At 56.9% G+C, this 13,064-nt stretch overlaps 1 protein-coding gene across 2 annotated transcripts; it reads left to right on the forward strand.

Moving 5' to 3' along the window:
* The first annotated feature begins 336 nt into the window (after positions 1 to 336).
* B4GALT7 (beta-1,4-galactosyltransferase 7) lies at positions 337 to 9,165 on the forward strand. Of its 2 annotated transcripts, none has more exons than XM_075009499.1 (6): positions 337 to 454; positions 1,416 to 1,769; positions 6,119 to 6,344; positions 7,183 to 7,266; positions 7,485 to 7,589; positions 7,806 to 9,165. In XM_075009499.1, exons 1-6 carry the CDS (start codon positions 426 to 428, stop codon positions 7,959 to 7,961), a joined length of 954 nt encoding a protein of 317 aa, XP_074865600.1. In that variant the 5' UTR covers positions 337 to 425; the 3' UTR covers positions 7,962 to 9,165. The 2 variants fall into 2 exon arrangements, with proteins under 2 accessions (XP_074865600.1, XP_074865601.1); XM_075009500.1 differs by having other exon boundaries at positions 377 to 454; positions 1,465 to 1,769.
* The last annotated feature ends 3,899 nt before the right edge of the window (positions 9,166 to 13,064 follow it).

The following is a 13,064-nucleotide window of genomic DNA, read 5'->3' on the forward strand; positions in this document are numbered from 1 at the left end:
TAGCTGGGCGAGCTCCCTTTGAAGGGGGGGTGGCAGGCTGACCGGGGGCACGCTGCAGGGGAGCTCCGGGCCCTGCGGGTGAGGTGGTGATGGGGCCGGGCGTGGAAGGTGCTCCTGGGGAGTCGGGGGGCTGGGGCATGGCTGGTGGCTTTCAGCCAGTGGGGCCGGCCCAGAACTAGGGACAGCGGGTCACCCTACGTCAGACTGCGGGCGGACCCTCCTTCCCTCCGCCGGGGCGTGTCGCAGGTGCCCCCTGGCCGCGGGTCCGCCCGGCTCACGCCGCTGAGCGTGAGCCGCTTGTCGGCCGGAACCTCCGCGTGGGCGGAACGGGCCGCGCCGGCACGTGTGTTCGGGGGGCCCCACTCGGCGCCGCACACGGCGTCGGCGCCAGCGTGTCCGGGTGGCTCCCGGCGCCGCCCGGGAACATGTTCCCGTCCCGGGGGAAGCCGGCGGGGTAGGTGGGGGGCTCGGGGGTCAGGGAGGAGGGGGGGATGGGAAGAAGGGATGGGTGGAGGGTGTGATGAGGTGGGGGTGAGGGGCTCGGGGGTCAGGGAGGAGGGGTGAGTGGGGGGATGGGGAGTGGGAAGAAGGGATGGGTGGGGGGGTGTGATGGGGTGAGGGGCTCGGGGGTCAGGGAGGAGGGGTGAGTGGGGGGATGGGGAGTGGGAAGAAGGGATGGGTGGGGGTGTGATGGGGTGGGGGGCTCGGGGGTCAGGGAGGAGGGGTGAGTGGGGGGATGGGGAGTGGGAAGAGGGGATGGGTGGGGGGTGTGATGGGGTGAGGGGCTCGGGGGTCAGGGAGGAGGGGTGAGTGGGAAGGGGATGGTGGGGGGGTGTGATGGGGTGAGGGGCTCGGGGGTCAGGGAGGAGGGGTGAGTGGGGGGATGGGGAGTGGGAAGAAGGGATGGGTGGGGGTGTGATGGGGTGGGGGGCTCGGGGGTCAGGGAGGAGGGGTGAGTGGGGGGATGGGGAGTGGGAAGAAGGGATGGGTGGGGGGTGTGATGAGGTGGGGGTGAGGGGCTCGGGGGTCAGGGAGGAGGGGGGAGTGGGGGGATGGGGAGTGGGAAGAAGGGATGGGTGGGGGTGTGATGGGGTGAGGGGCTCGGGGGTCAGGGAGGAGGGGGGAGTGGGAAGAGGGGATGGGTGGGGGGGTGTGATGGGGTGAGGGGCTCGGGGGTCAGGGAGGAGGGGGGAGTGGGAAGAGGGGATGGGTGGGGGGGTGTGATGGGGTGAGGGGCTCGGGGGTCAGGGAGGAGGGGGGAGTGGGAAGAGGGGATGGGTGGGGGGGGGTGATGAGGTGAGGGGCTCGGGGGTCAGGGAGGAGGGGATGGGAGGGCCAGGATGGCTGGAGGGTAATGGAGAGCTGCAAGAGCACAGCACACTCTGTGCTTAGACCCCCTTTCTCCCCTGCCCCAGGCCCCGCCGGCTGCTGGCTCTCCTGCTGCGGAAATGCTCCATCTTCCAGCTCTTCTTCCTCATGCTGCTCCTGGGCTTCGCCTCACTCCTGTGGTTGCAGCTCAGCTGCTCAGGTGAGGTGGCTCGTCAGGACCGTGTGGCAGCAGCCCCTGACCCCTTGAAGCCTTGCCCCCCGGCTTCCCAATCCTTGTGGGCTGAGGACCCTTCATGGGGCCCACATCGCCTGGCACTGCTGGTCCCATTTCGGGAGCGCTTTGAGGAGCTGCTGGCCTTTGTGCCCCACATGCATCGCTTCCTCAGCAGGAAGAAGATCCGCCACCACATCTTTGTGCTCAACCAGGTGGATCACTACAGGTATGGTCCTGTGCCCCCTACAGGGCTATGCTCTGTCCCAGGTGCAATCCTTGTGCCACTGAAGCACTTTGGTGGTGCAGGGTGCTAGGTTTAGAGTAGTCACTTCTCAGGGCTACAGAAGAGCCATGACTTCTGGGTTCTAGGCTTGCTCTTTGACCCAAGCAGGTCACTGCAGCCATGTCCTTGTTTTCTGTTTATAAAATGGATATCTCACTCTCTGATGGGGGGTGTGACCTTCCGGGCTTTGCAAGCTCCCTTTCTTTTCTCTTTGCTGGGCTGAGAGTGTTGGAACTAGGCAGAGCTGGGGTGGGAATTTCAGATGCTCTGAGCCTTGAGATGCCAGGTTAGGCATAGTTTTGTAGTCAGTCTGCGTGCAGAAGGGTAAAGGATTATTTTCCTTCTTCACTCTCCTTCCTTCAGTGCTGGACTGGAGCAGAAGAGGGAAATTTAGCTGTGGGCTACTTGACTTTCTTCCTAACTATGAACACTGAGACTGGAACCCTGAGAGTCAGGGGAATAATGCAAGAAATGTTCTCAAAACAACCTTAATACTCCACCCAAAGCCCAACCATGTGGGCCAACACTCCCAAGAGCCTACGTTGCCCTGCATGTTGGTACAGTTGAACCTCTCTAGTCCAGCACACTCGGGACTTGATGGGTGTCAAACAAGAGAATTTGCCAGACCATGGGTGTTCAGTATTGTCTGGCAGCATTACCAACACTTCCACTGCTTACTGGGTTCTTAGAAGACTTTAGGGGTAAATTACAGCCAAATAACAGCACAGCACACTGAGGGCCAGGACTGATGGCTGTAACCCAGGGGTCAGCCACCTTTCTGAGGCAGAGTGTTGAAATTTGACCTTTTCACCTCTATACAGTCCGAGTGCCGGTGATACCTGTTTAAGTCACTAATAGTCCTGCTTCCAACAGCTTCATTAATAAATAAATTAAGATGCAGAACTTTCCTGTGGAGGTGCTGGTTGGTGGCATTAGCTGATCTTTTGTTAATCCACAGGCGGCCTGGCTTTGAGCCAGCTGCATGGGAGAGGCGGGGTGAGGCTGAGCTACCACCTTGTGTTCCATTGTTGGCACTTGGGCAGGGGGTTGCTGACCCCTGCAGTAAACAAACTTTATGGGACTATGGGAAACTTGGCCACACCCATGGTAAGTGGTTGTCCAACAAACTAAAATGCTGGATTGCGGATGTTGCCAGATGTGAGAGTGACAGCCTAGAAAGGTTTTAGAAAGGGAAATAAAGATCTTTTATAAATACATTAAAAGCAGGAGGAAGACGAAGGATAGGGTAGGCCCATTGCTCAGTGAGGAGGGAGAAACAGTAACGGGAAGCTTGGAAATGGCAGAGATGCTCAGTGACTTCTTTGTTTCAGTCTTCACCGAGAAGTCTGAGGAAGGAATGCCTAACATAGTGAATGCTAGTGAGAAAGGGTTAGGTTTGGAAGATAAATTAAAAAAAGAACAAGTTAAAAATCACTGAGGAAAGTTAGATGTCTGCAAGTCACCAGGGCCTGATGAAATGCATCCTAGAATACTTAAGGAGCTGATGGAGGAGATATCTGAGCCTTTATGTATCATCTTTGGAAAATCGTGGGAGACAGGAGAGATTCCAAAAGACTGGAAAAAGGCAAGTGTAGTGCCCATCATTAAAAAGGGGAATAAGAACAACATAGGAAACTACAGACCAGTCAGTTTAACTTCTGTGCCCGGAAAGATAATGGAACAAGTAGTTAAGGAAATCATCTGCAAATGTTTGGAAGGTGGTAAGGTGATAGGGAACAGCCAGCATGGATTTGCAAAGAACAAATTATGTCAAACCAATCTGATATCTTTCTTTGATAGGATAACAAGCCTTGTGGATAAGGGAGAAGCGGTGGATGTGGTATACCTAGATTTTAGTAAGGCATTTGATACGGTCTCGCATGATATTCTTATCAATAACCTAGGCAAATGCGACTTAGATGGGGCTACTGTAAGGTGGGTGCATAACTGGCTGGATAACTGTACTCAGAGAGTAGTTACTAATGGTTCTCAATCCTGCTGGAGAGGTATAACAAGTGGGGTTCTGCAGGGTCTGTACTGGGACCAGTTCTGTTCAATATCTTCATCACTGATTTAGATATTGGCATGGAAAGTACGCTTTTTAAGTTTGCAGATGATACCAAGCTAGGAGGGGTTGCAACTGCTTTGGAGGATAGGGTCATAATTCAAAATGATCTGGACAAATTGCAGAAGTTGTCTGAGGTAAATGAGAAGGAACATTCCAAACCTGTTGTGTGGCATGGATGGGGAAACTGAGGCGCACAACCATTTTGGTGGTATGACTAAATGCCAGGGGTGGAAAGCATTTATACCTTCATTTACTGGACAGTGACTGAATTCCAAACATTTCCAAACAGCTGGAGCAGCTGTATGGACTGATGGGCAGACAGGGCAGGGCCCAGACCAGAGATGAGCTGTTTGATCTAATGGTTCTGCAGCAGCTGTATGGGCTCTGCCTGCCCGACTTGAGAATGTGGCTGATGGACCGGAGGCCAAAGCAGGGAGACCGACCAGCCCGAGGGAACTAAAGGGTCTTGCCTGGGTGCATCACATGTAAGGGGCCAATGCAAAGCTCCTGAGGTGGAGCCTCACCCGGCAGAATTATGACATGGAGGTGGTAACATCAAGGGGAGCACCGAGGGTACGGCCGATGCCCGATCACGTGGGGAGGGCCCCGAACTTCCCCAGGTCACTGGCTGAGTGACCCCACTTGGTTCGGTCTGGAAGTGGGGAGAGATGTGATGTCATGGGGGATACATGTGTGTGTCTGTGTGGGGGTCACACAGGGTGGGGGGCTCCTGCTGAGGTTCACGTGGTGACCAGGTGATACCTCTGGGCTGCAGACGAAGGAGGAGGTGGAACCTGAGGGGTTTGACTTGGAACTGGGAGTTGGGAGCAGTGAGTCTGGGCTGGGAGAGAGAGAGACAAAGGAGGGGGCAAGGCCCCGGCTCCGGTGGCCCTTCGGGACCTCCTCTCCCACACATGGATTGGACTGGCTGTCTCTGCCGGCTGCACTGACTCTTCTGTACGATGCTGTGTCCTGTCGGCTATAAACCTGCTGTTCTCCTGCTGAGTGAGAGTCACTCCTGCCTGTGGATGGGTGCAGAGCCTGGTTAGGCCTCTGTTGTGTCCAGTTCTGGGCACTGCATTTCAAGAAAGATGTGGAGAAATTGGAAGGGGTCCGGAAAAGAGCGACAAGAATGATCAAAGGTCTAGAGAATGTGATCTATGAAGAAAGGCTGAAAGAATTGGGCTTGTTTGGTTTTGAAAAGAGAAGACTGAGGGGCAACAATGATAGCGGTTTTCAGGTATTTAAAAGGGTGTCATAAGGAGGAGGGAGAAAACTTGTTCTTTTTGGCCTCTGAGGATAGAACAAGAGGCGACGGGCATAAACTGCAGCAAGGGAGGTTTAGGTTGGACATTAGGAAAAGTTAACTGTCAGGGTGGTCAAACAGTGGAATAAATTGCCTAGAGAGGTTGTGGAATCTCTATCACTGGAGATATTTAAGAACAGGTTAGATAGATGTCTGTCAGGGATGGTCCTGCCATGAGGGCAGGGGGCTGGATTCAATGACCTCTCAAGGTCCCTTCCAGTCCTAGTAGTCTATGATTATCAAAATCTGCTCAACGCGGCGCTCATACATGAGCAACCACTGAAAGCAGGCTCCCCTCCCCGCCAGATCACTGCAGCCAAGACATGGCATTTAAACCACATCCCAGCTCCAGCAGGCTACCTCCGTCTGTCCCTCCCTCCCTCCACCTTGCTACAGCAGGGAGGTGGGGGGAGCTCCCCACCAGCTCGTTTGGGTTAGGAAGCAGCATTTCAGCTGCCTCGTGGTGTGTCCAGGGCCCTGCAGGGTCAGCATTTCACCTCCTGGTAGCTGTGCAAAGAGCCACAGCAAGGGAAATTGACAACATGTCATGGCACGCCTGGACAGTTTTGACAAGCACGTCAGTGTGCTGGGGCACACTGGTTGAAAACATCTGTCGTACCTGGTCAGCCTCCAGCCTTTAGAACAGGCACTGATGGTGTTACTTGGTTTAGCCCCATACTAGCCTCAGCGACCAAAAGCCCTGGTTGGCCTGGGTTTATTCTGTGTTTCCTGCATGTGGTTTCAGCATTGAGTTGCAGTACCTGGGGCATGAGATCCCAATGGTGAAGCCGGGAGAAACTCTTGGTGCAGAGGGCAGTGGTGACTAAGCCTGTCTGGGGGACAGCTAAGCCTGCTCTGCATTGAAAAGAGACCTGATGCTCCTAGACTGGGACGAGATTTTCCTGGTTTCTTGAGCAGGTTTAACAGAGCATCTCTGATCAACGTTGGCTTCCTGGAGAGCGGGAATGACACTGATTACATCGCCATGCATGACGTCGATCTCCTGCCGCGCAGCGAGGAGCTGGACTATGGCTTCCCAGAGACAGGGCCCTTCCATGTGGCCTCCCCAGAGCTGCATCCTCTGTACCACTATAAAACCTATGTGGGAGGCATCCTCCTGCTCACCAAGCAACACTATGAGATGGTGAGTCTCTGGCAGAGAGAGCTCGGGGGAGGAGTCCTTGTTGGTGAGTCACTTCCCTCCACCACGACAGAGGAGGCGCAATGGGGGGAGGGAGCGACGATTGTGCTTCAGGAGCGGGGGCTCGTGGGCTGAGCTGTGCTCTGGTCTTTGGACGCAAGGCTGCCCCTTGGGGCTGCTCTCCGTCCGTAGGGCTGGGTGCGTGGAGGGAGGGGACAGCGCTCCCTCTGTTTTCTGTCCATGTGCGGAGTGAATTTTGTCACGTGCACCAGTACCGAGATGAGGTGCGGCCCATCCTCCCCATGCTGATGTGCGTAACAGCGCTCATTCTGCGCGTGGACCGTCAGTGCCAGAGCTGGGGGCTAAGTGGCTTGGCGTTTCAGGGGCTGAGGGGATGCTGGCTCTGAGACGGGGCTGCAGATGAGGGTTTGAGGTGTTGGGGTAAAGCTGTGGGATCTCGGATGGAGCTGGGAATGAGGGGATTTTAGGAACAAGCTGCCCCCAGTCCTCTCTCACTGCACCTGCTCCAGGCCAGCTGAGAGGCACTTCTTTGGCTGAACTTGGGGAGGGCACCGCTATGCCAGGTCCATGCTGCTGGGGACAGTGGGGGAAGAACTTGGAGAAGGTGCCTCTCCCCCAGCCATGGCTGCCACTGGAGATGCATCCCCTCCCCTGGGCCCAGCAGGGAGCTGCTGTGGCTGGGTGTGCAGGGGGCTCTTGCAGCTGCGGAGAAGCGCCTCTTCCCTGACCATGGCGGCCTTGTTATCGGGAGCTGTGCAGCTCAGAGGGAACGCTAAAGTAGGGCAGCCCGAGCTCTGCCTGTGGCCTGCTCTCGTTACAGTGCAATGGCATGTCCAACCGCTTCTGGGGCTGGGGCCGAGAGGATGACGAGTTCTATCGCCGAATCAAAGGTGTTGGCCTGCAGGTAGGATGCTCTCGAGTCTCCTGGTCACAGAAACCACCCGAAGGCCTGTGCTCGGCCCCAGGGAGAGGAGAGCCTAGCTCCCTGCTGGTCCCTCTGCCCAGCCCCCCAAAGGCCCTGTGGTGCCGGGGAGGGATGGTGGAGAGCAGGCAGCCCTGGGCATGGGCATGCAGCTTAGGGCAGCGTCTCCGGGGGCTAGTGCAGACTAAGCTCTCTTCCAGGTTTTCCGCCCCTCAGGGATAAAGACTGGCTACAAGACCTTCCAGCACCTGCACGACCCAGCCTGGAGGAAGCGCGACCAGAAGCGCATCGCTGCCCAGAAGCAGGTTTGAGCAGCTCCCTGGGGTGGGGCAGGGCCGTACTGACCTCTGCACTGGAGGGGGCAGGAGGGGCTCCCCAGGAAATAGCATCTCTCCCTGACCCGCAAGTGGATGCATAGCTCTGAGCCAACCCAGTCTGTTTCTCCACTGCTACCCCACCTGGCCCTGCCCCCTCCCAGCTGGCCCAAGGCGGGAACTGAATGCCGTGTTGTCTTCCCAAAGGAGCAGTTTAAGGTAGATCGGGACGGGGGTCTGAGCAATGTGAAGTATCGGATCGAGTCCCGGACGGCGCTGACTGTGGCTGGAGCTCCCTGTACTGTCCTCAATATCCTACTAGACTGTGATGCCAGCGACACCCCCTGGTGTACCTTCAGCTGAGCCACCTGCCAGGGCCTCACTCGTGTCTGCTATGCCGAGGTGCCCGGCGCCTGCAGCGGGGCAGCTGAGCACAAGCCTGGGCCGTAGAGGTGACAGGCCGGAAGAGGGCCGAGCAGCTTGCCCAGAGCTTGGGCCTGAGCAGCTGGGAGAGCAGAACTGAGGAGACGCTGCGGCCCCCAGCACAAAGGCTGGTAGTCTGCTCCTTCCTTGCACGGAGCCGCCACCATGCACAAGGGGACAATAAAGAACTGTCAGGCCCATGTGAGGTCAATGGACTGAGCCCCGCCCTGCTCACCCTGCCAGTGCCCAGCTCCTGCAGCAGCAGTCAGGGCATGGGGCCGTTGCTCACAGCAGAGGTTTGTTGTCCTGGACCTAGGACCCCATTAACACAGGCTGGGATTTCAGCAGCCAGCGGCACTTACTGGGTACAATACTGCCCAGCATGTCCCATTCCCCTCCCTGCAACTTCTAGGTCCTGCTGCTCAGCCTGTATCTGCGGGGTCTTGTGGTGAGCATGTCCCTGCTCATGGGCTGCGCCCCCAGAGCACCAGCTGTGCCAGGGTCACAGTTCACACTGTCCCCCAGCCTTCTCCATCAGCATAGCTGCTGCCCAGTGCTCCTGTCTCCTGGGGCCTCCTCTCTCCCAGCTCGGGTTAGGAAATCCTGTTCCGTGTGTTCACCTGTGCTGTGATGGCTGCTGAGTCACTCCAGTGGAGCCATGGCTGGAGTCTCCGGGAATCCAGCCCAGGGTTCCTCCCCAGAATCATCTGTGGAGACTGGGCTTCCTTTGCCTTGCCCCAACACAGTCCTGCAGCTCCCACTCGATGGAAACTACAGCTGGGATCATAGCTGCCTGGGCCATGCATGTGGTGTGGCTGGGGGTCACAGTCCTTCTGTGGGGCCTTTCACCAGGCTCTGCTTGGGTGGAAAAACACACTAGACTCTCGGCCTCTCAGCTCTTCATGATGGGCCTTGTTCTGCTCAGAGTGAGGGCTGCCCATGGGGGCGGGGGAGAGTACAAGGCTCCCCCAAGCTGGACTGGCCACTGGTAACACCCCGGCCATCCTGCAGTCCCCTGCAGGAGCATGAGGGTGAGCACAAAGCAGACCCAGGGAACAGGACAGCCCTGTTCCTTCATGACAGAGTGACAAGGGTTTTTCTGAGTGTCCGAACAGGCACTGGAGGGAGCTGCTGTGAATTGGGAGTTGGGGGGAGGAGAGCTCATGGGGCTGAAACCCTGGGGAATAAATAACAATCAGGGCAGATGACTGTGGGGCAGCATGGTGAGGCAAGCCTGTGCGCCTTGGACAGGGGAAAGCTCTGGCTCCAGGGCTCAGGAGCACCTCTAGCACTTACTGGGCAGAACGTCTCCAGGTTCCTCTACCACCTTTTCATCTGTGCCCCTGGGCTGGGGTGCCGCAGGGTAGAACTTGGGGCTGGGGCATCCCATGCACTGTGGAAGCACCAGCTACAGCAGCATTTCCCTGCTCCCAATAGTATGAATTTGTAAAGCTCTGGGAAGGCAGGACAGAGGGCAACCACTGCACGGAGGTCAGTGCTCGGGTCTCACACCAGAGCACCTCAAGCAGACGGAGCAGCCTCAGCACCTGCAGTTGGTACATCCAGGTGCAGCTGAGCCCAGAGCCTTAGTGCTGGAAGGGTGGGAAAGGCTTACCCTGAAGGTGTGCAGGGTTTGTGCCCTTTGTGGGGATCTGACAGTCTCCTGTGTCCCACCCAGGGGTGGACAAGAGGCCTGAGAGTCTCCAAGTCACCCAGTGACTGTGTTCCCCTGCTTCTGTGGCTGGGCTGTTTTCCTGAGGTGCTACAGGGTGGCCTGGGGGGCAGGCTGCCTGGGAGAAGCAGCTGGGTGGTGGGCTGCAGCAGAGGGGGCTTCATAACCTGTCTGCTTAGCAGGGTAAGTCCTTAGCTGCAGCACAGTGGCCAGGGAGACCATCAGCCCAGCAGGCGCTGCTGGAGAGATCAGCTGGGTTCCATCAGGCATGTGTCCAGGGGGCGAGCGGGAAGGAGACTCTTGCTGGATGCTGGGATTTGGAGCTGCCGGTGCAGAAGCACTGGGCTGAGGAAGGGGAATGTCTGCATTCAGGCTGGGCTGCTGCGGCTGTTCGGCTGTGCCTGGCACTGCGGTATCGGGGCACCACGTTACCTGAGATACCTGGGGCTAGGTGCACCGGTGAGATGGGGGTGCTGGAGAGCAAGCCTTGGAAGTGGGTGCTCTTTGCAGCATCGCTGTGGGGGCGGGGTGTACCAGATACATGGCTACACACCTCCCAAGGACCTGAGCCCTGCGGGGCGCGGGGAGAGGTGAGCACTGAAGCTGAGACAAGCAGCAAAGGAAAAACTGCCCGGTAATGGGCGAATGTAGCCACGGGGGTGTGACGCAGGAAGGGGAGGAACCTGTTGCATGGACGGATCCCTGTACAGGTACAAACCTGCCCTGGCTCTGTTGGGGGTGGACAGAGACCAGCATGAGCCTCTTGGCAGTCCCGTAATGCTGGGGTATGTACCCTTCCATCCTGGCCTGGCAAGCTGAGTGATGCCAAGTGGGCGTATGGCAAAGGACTGTTCTGGGGCTCTAGACTGCTGCTGGGGGACTTCACCTGCTGTGAGATGACTAGTATTGCTCCTGTAAACACCCCAGCTGGGTCTGCACATCAACATGACAAGGCAGGTCTGGGCCCTAAGGCCTTGCGATTGATAGAACCGACTGCTGAGAGTGGGGTGAGGACGAGATGACCTTTGGGAGGCAGGATGCATGGACAGACTGCCTCCCTTTGCAGACAAACTGTTGTGCTCCTCAGAAGTGTGCAGAAGATGTAATTGGCATCAAAGCGTGGGTGTGTTTCTCAGCATGACCCAGTGCAGCTTTAAACTGTGTAAAAGGCCTTGTGCAAACTGGGTCTTTCAACATGTTACGGCATCAACTGTAGTGAACCAGTCGCGTGGAGCCAGGAGAAGGAGGCACTTTTTACTGAGGCTTTTAAAGACGGAGAATGCCTGAGGCAAATCGTGTGTGCGCATCAGTGCAGAGGAGGCTTACATGCTGTTTCAGGGTTGCAGAATCACCAGGCTGTAAGAACCTCTTAGCCAGATCTCCTTCCTGCCTTCCTCTGGCTCTTCCAGCCCCAGCGGCTTCCTGCACCTGGACAAGGAGGGTGCTGAGGGCCTTAGTGCAGGGCACCAGAGCCTGGGGGAAGCTCAGGCCTACGTTTTTGTCCCTTGCTGCGGGACAATGTTGACTTCCCCTGCCTGGTGCCTAACTGAACATTGGCAACCCCAATGGTTTAGGAACTGAGTCAGGCACCAGTAAATATTCCTATTGGCTTCAAACCAGGGAGCTCCTAAGAACCTACCATGGTGTCTGCTTGAAGGAGATGTGTGTTGAGCAGTGCGTTTAATACCGGGGATAGAAGATGCTGGTGCTTTGCTTGGGTCCGTGCTTCTGAATAAGCTGGGCAAGCGCTTCCATCCTGGTGACTGGAGCAGCCGTCAACATGCCCCAGAATCCCAACTCCCTGAGCCCGCAGCAGCTGGGGTGGGGATGCAAAGTAACAAAGCCAGGTCCTGCTGGGAGTGAGCGGGCCTGATTCAGAGGAATGATTGTGTCACATCCCATTACTAAAGCAGGTGGATCTAGCGCAGAGCTCAGCCCTGTGTTGTGGTCTGTGTAAATGTCAAGGGGAGCAGTAGAGGCTCCCTCAGCTCCTTCCCCCTGTGAACTGGCTGTGAATGTTTAGCAAAAAGCCCTTGTGCTACCCTGCTTCTCTCCCTCCCTCCATCCGGCACACAGCAAAATCAGGGCTCTGCGTGCAGCCTCCTCACAGGCAAGGCCAGCTTCTAAAATTACTGCTGCTGATGAAAGGGCTGTCAGGGATCTCGCCCACATATTCTCAGCAATCAGGACTTCCAGAGAGAAGAGAGAAGTGCCATTTAGTGTGGTATTGACAACATGGTCTGTATAAATGGAGCAAAGGGCCTGGAGGGAGCCCATTACTGCGCAGCACCTGCATGGTGGGGAGAGCTAGGTGTACTTCTAGGCCCTGACTGACTTCTGCATGTCTGGAAATTCTGGATGTTTCATACAACCAGCTGTTCCACTCCTGGCCAGGTCTGTTTCCTGTCATCCACTTCAGTGGGTTTCACAATGCAAATCCCAACAGTACATGTCCAGGTGCTGAGCCTTGAGCCCCAGGGCTGTGCAGTGAACAAGTCCTGGCAGCACTGAATTGCTCACGTACACCTGTGGAGAGCCAGGGCCTTGTCACTGCTCCACCAGTGCTAACCACACATGTGGGTAGCTCCTACTGCAGCAGGATGAGTCAGTGCTGTGTGCTCCTGGGCTCTCCCCCGCCTGTGGAACGGTGCTCTACCTAGTACCAAGGTAGATCCTCATTTCCTGCTCACATGCTCCCTTCGCCCTGGGGCTGTGTGGCCAAGCATCAGTTTGCATTGGAGTGCAGTGACCCTCAGCCAACCTCTGCTCTGCTCTGCTCTGGCTCTAATAAGGACACACGCGAGGGCACATACTGCCCATGAGTGGAAGGGATGACACTGTACCTGTAAATAGCTGGAGGCCTGGTTTGAAGCAGCCTGCAGTGCACATGGCTGCTGAGCTCTGCCTGGCCCTTTGCAGCCTCCTGTGGGGACAAGGCTTGTTCACAGCAAACATCCCAGTGCCTGCAGGGGGCTGGGAGCAGGTCCAAGTAATAGTACTTGTCCTTTACTCCAGCACTGGCAGCCAAGGGCTCTGACTGCATTGGACAGGCCCATCAGCACAGCCTCATAATCACCCCGCTGCTCAAGAGGGAAGGGTTGTTATCGCCTCTGCAGGATGGGGAAACTGAGGCATGAGGCAGCAGATTTGCATTCTGCCAGAGGGAAGCAGAGAGGAGCACAGAACCTTCTGTCTCCAGGGCCTTTCCCGGCTAGTAGCTGCTAGTTTGCAATGGGCTGGGGTGCCAGAGCTCTCTTCAGGTTGTCTCCTGAGTCCGGTGCAGTGGTGCCTTTTGTGACAGGGGGATGAAGGTGGCCCCAGAATGACAAGAAGGGCAGTGTGGCTGGAATCGTGCTACATTGCCTAATTCC

The sequence above is a fragment of the Carettochelys insculpta genome, chromosome 15 (genome assembly GCF_033958435.1).
Source record: "Carettochelys insculpta isolate YL-2023 chromosome 15, ASM3395843v1, whole genome shotgun sequence".
In the NCBI taxonomy this organism is placed as follows: Eukaryota; Metazoa; Chordata; order Testudines; family Carettochelyidae; genus Carettochelys; species Carettochelys insculpta.

What these genes read in the sequence shown, in the direction of transcription:
- B4GALT7 (XM_075009499.1), top strand. Translation starts at nt 426, where the DNA reads ATGTTCCCGTCCCGGGGGAAGCCGGCGGG. An exon ending in TCAAAGGTGTTGGCCTGCAG is followed by an intron (nt 7,267 to 7,484) that starts GTAGGATGCTCT and finishes GCTCTCTTCCAG; the next exon opens with GTTTTCCGCCCCTCAGGGAT. An exon ending in GCATCGCTGCCCAGAAGCAG is followed by an intron (nt 7,590 to 7,805) that starts GTTTGAGCAGCT and finishes GTCTTCCCAAAG; the next exon opens with GAGCAGTTTAAGGTAGATCG.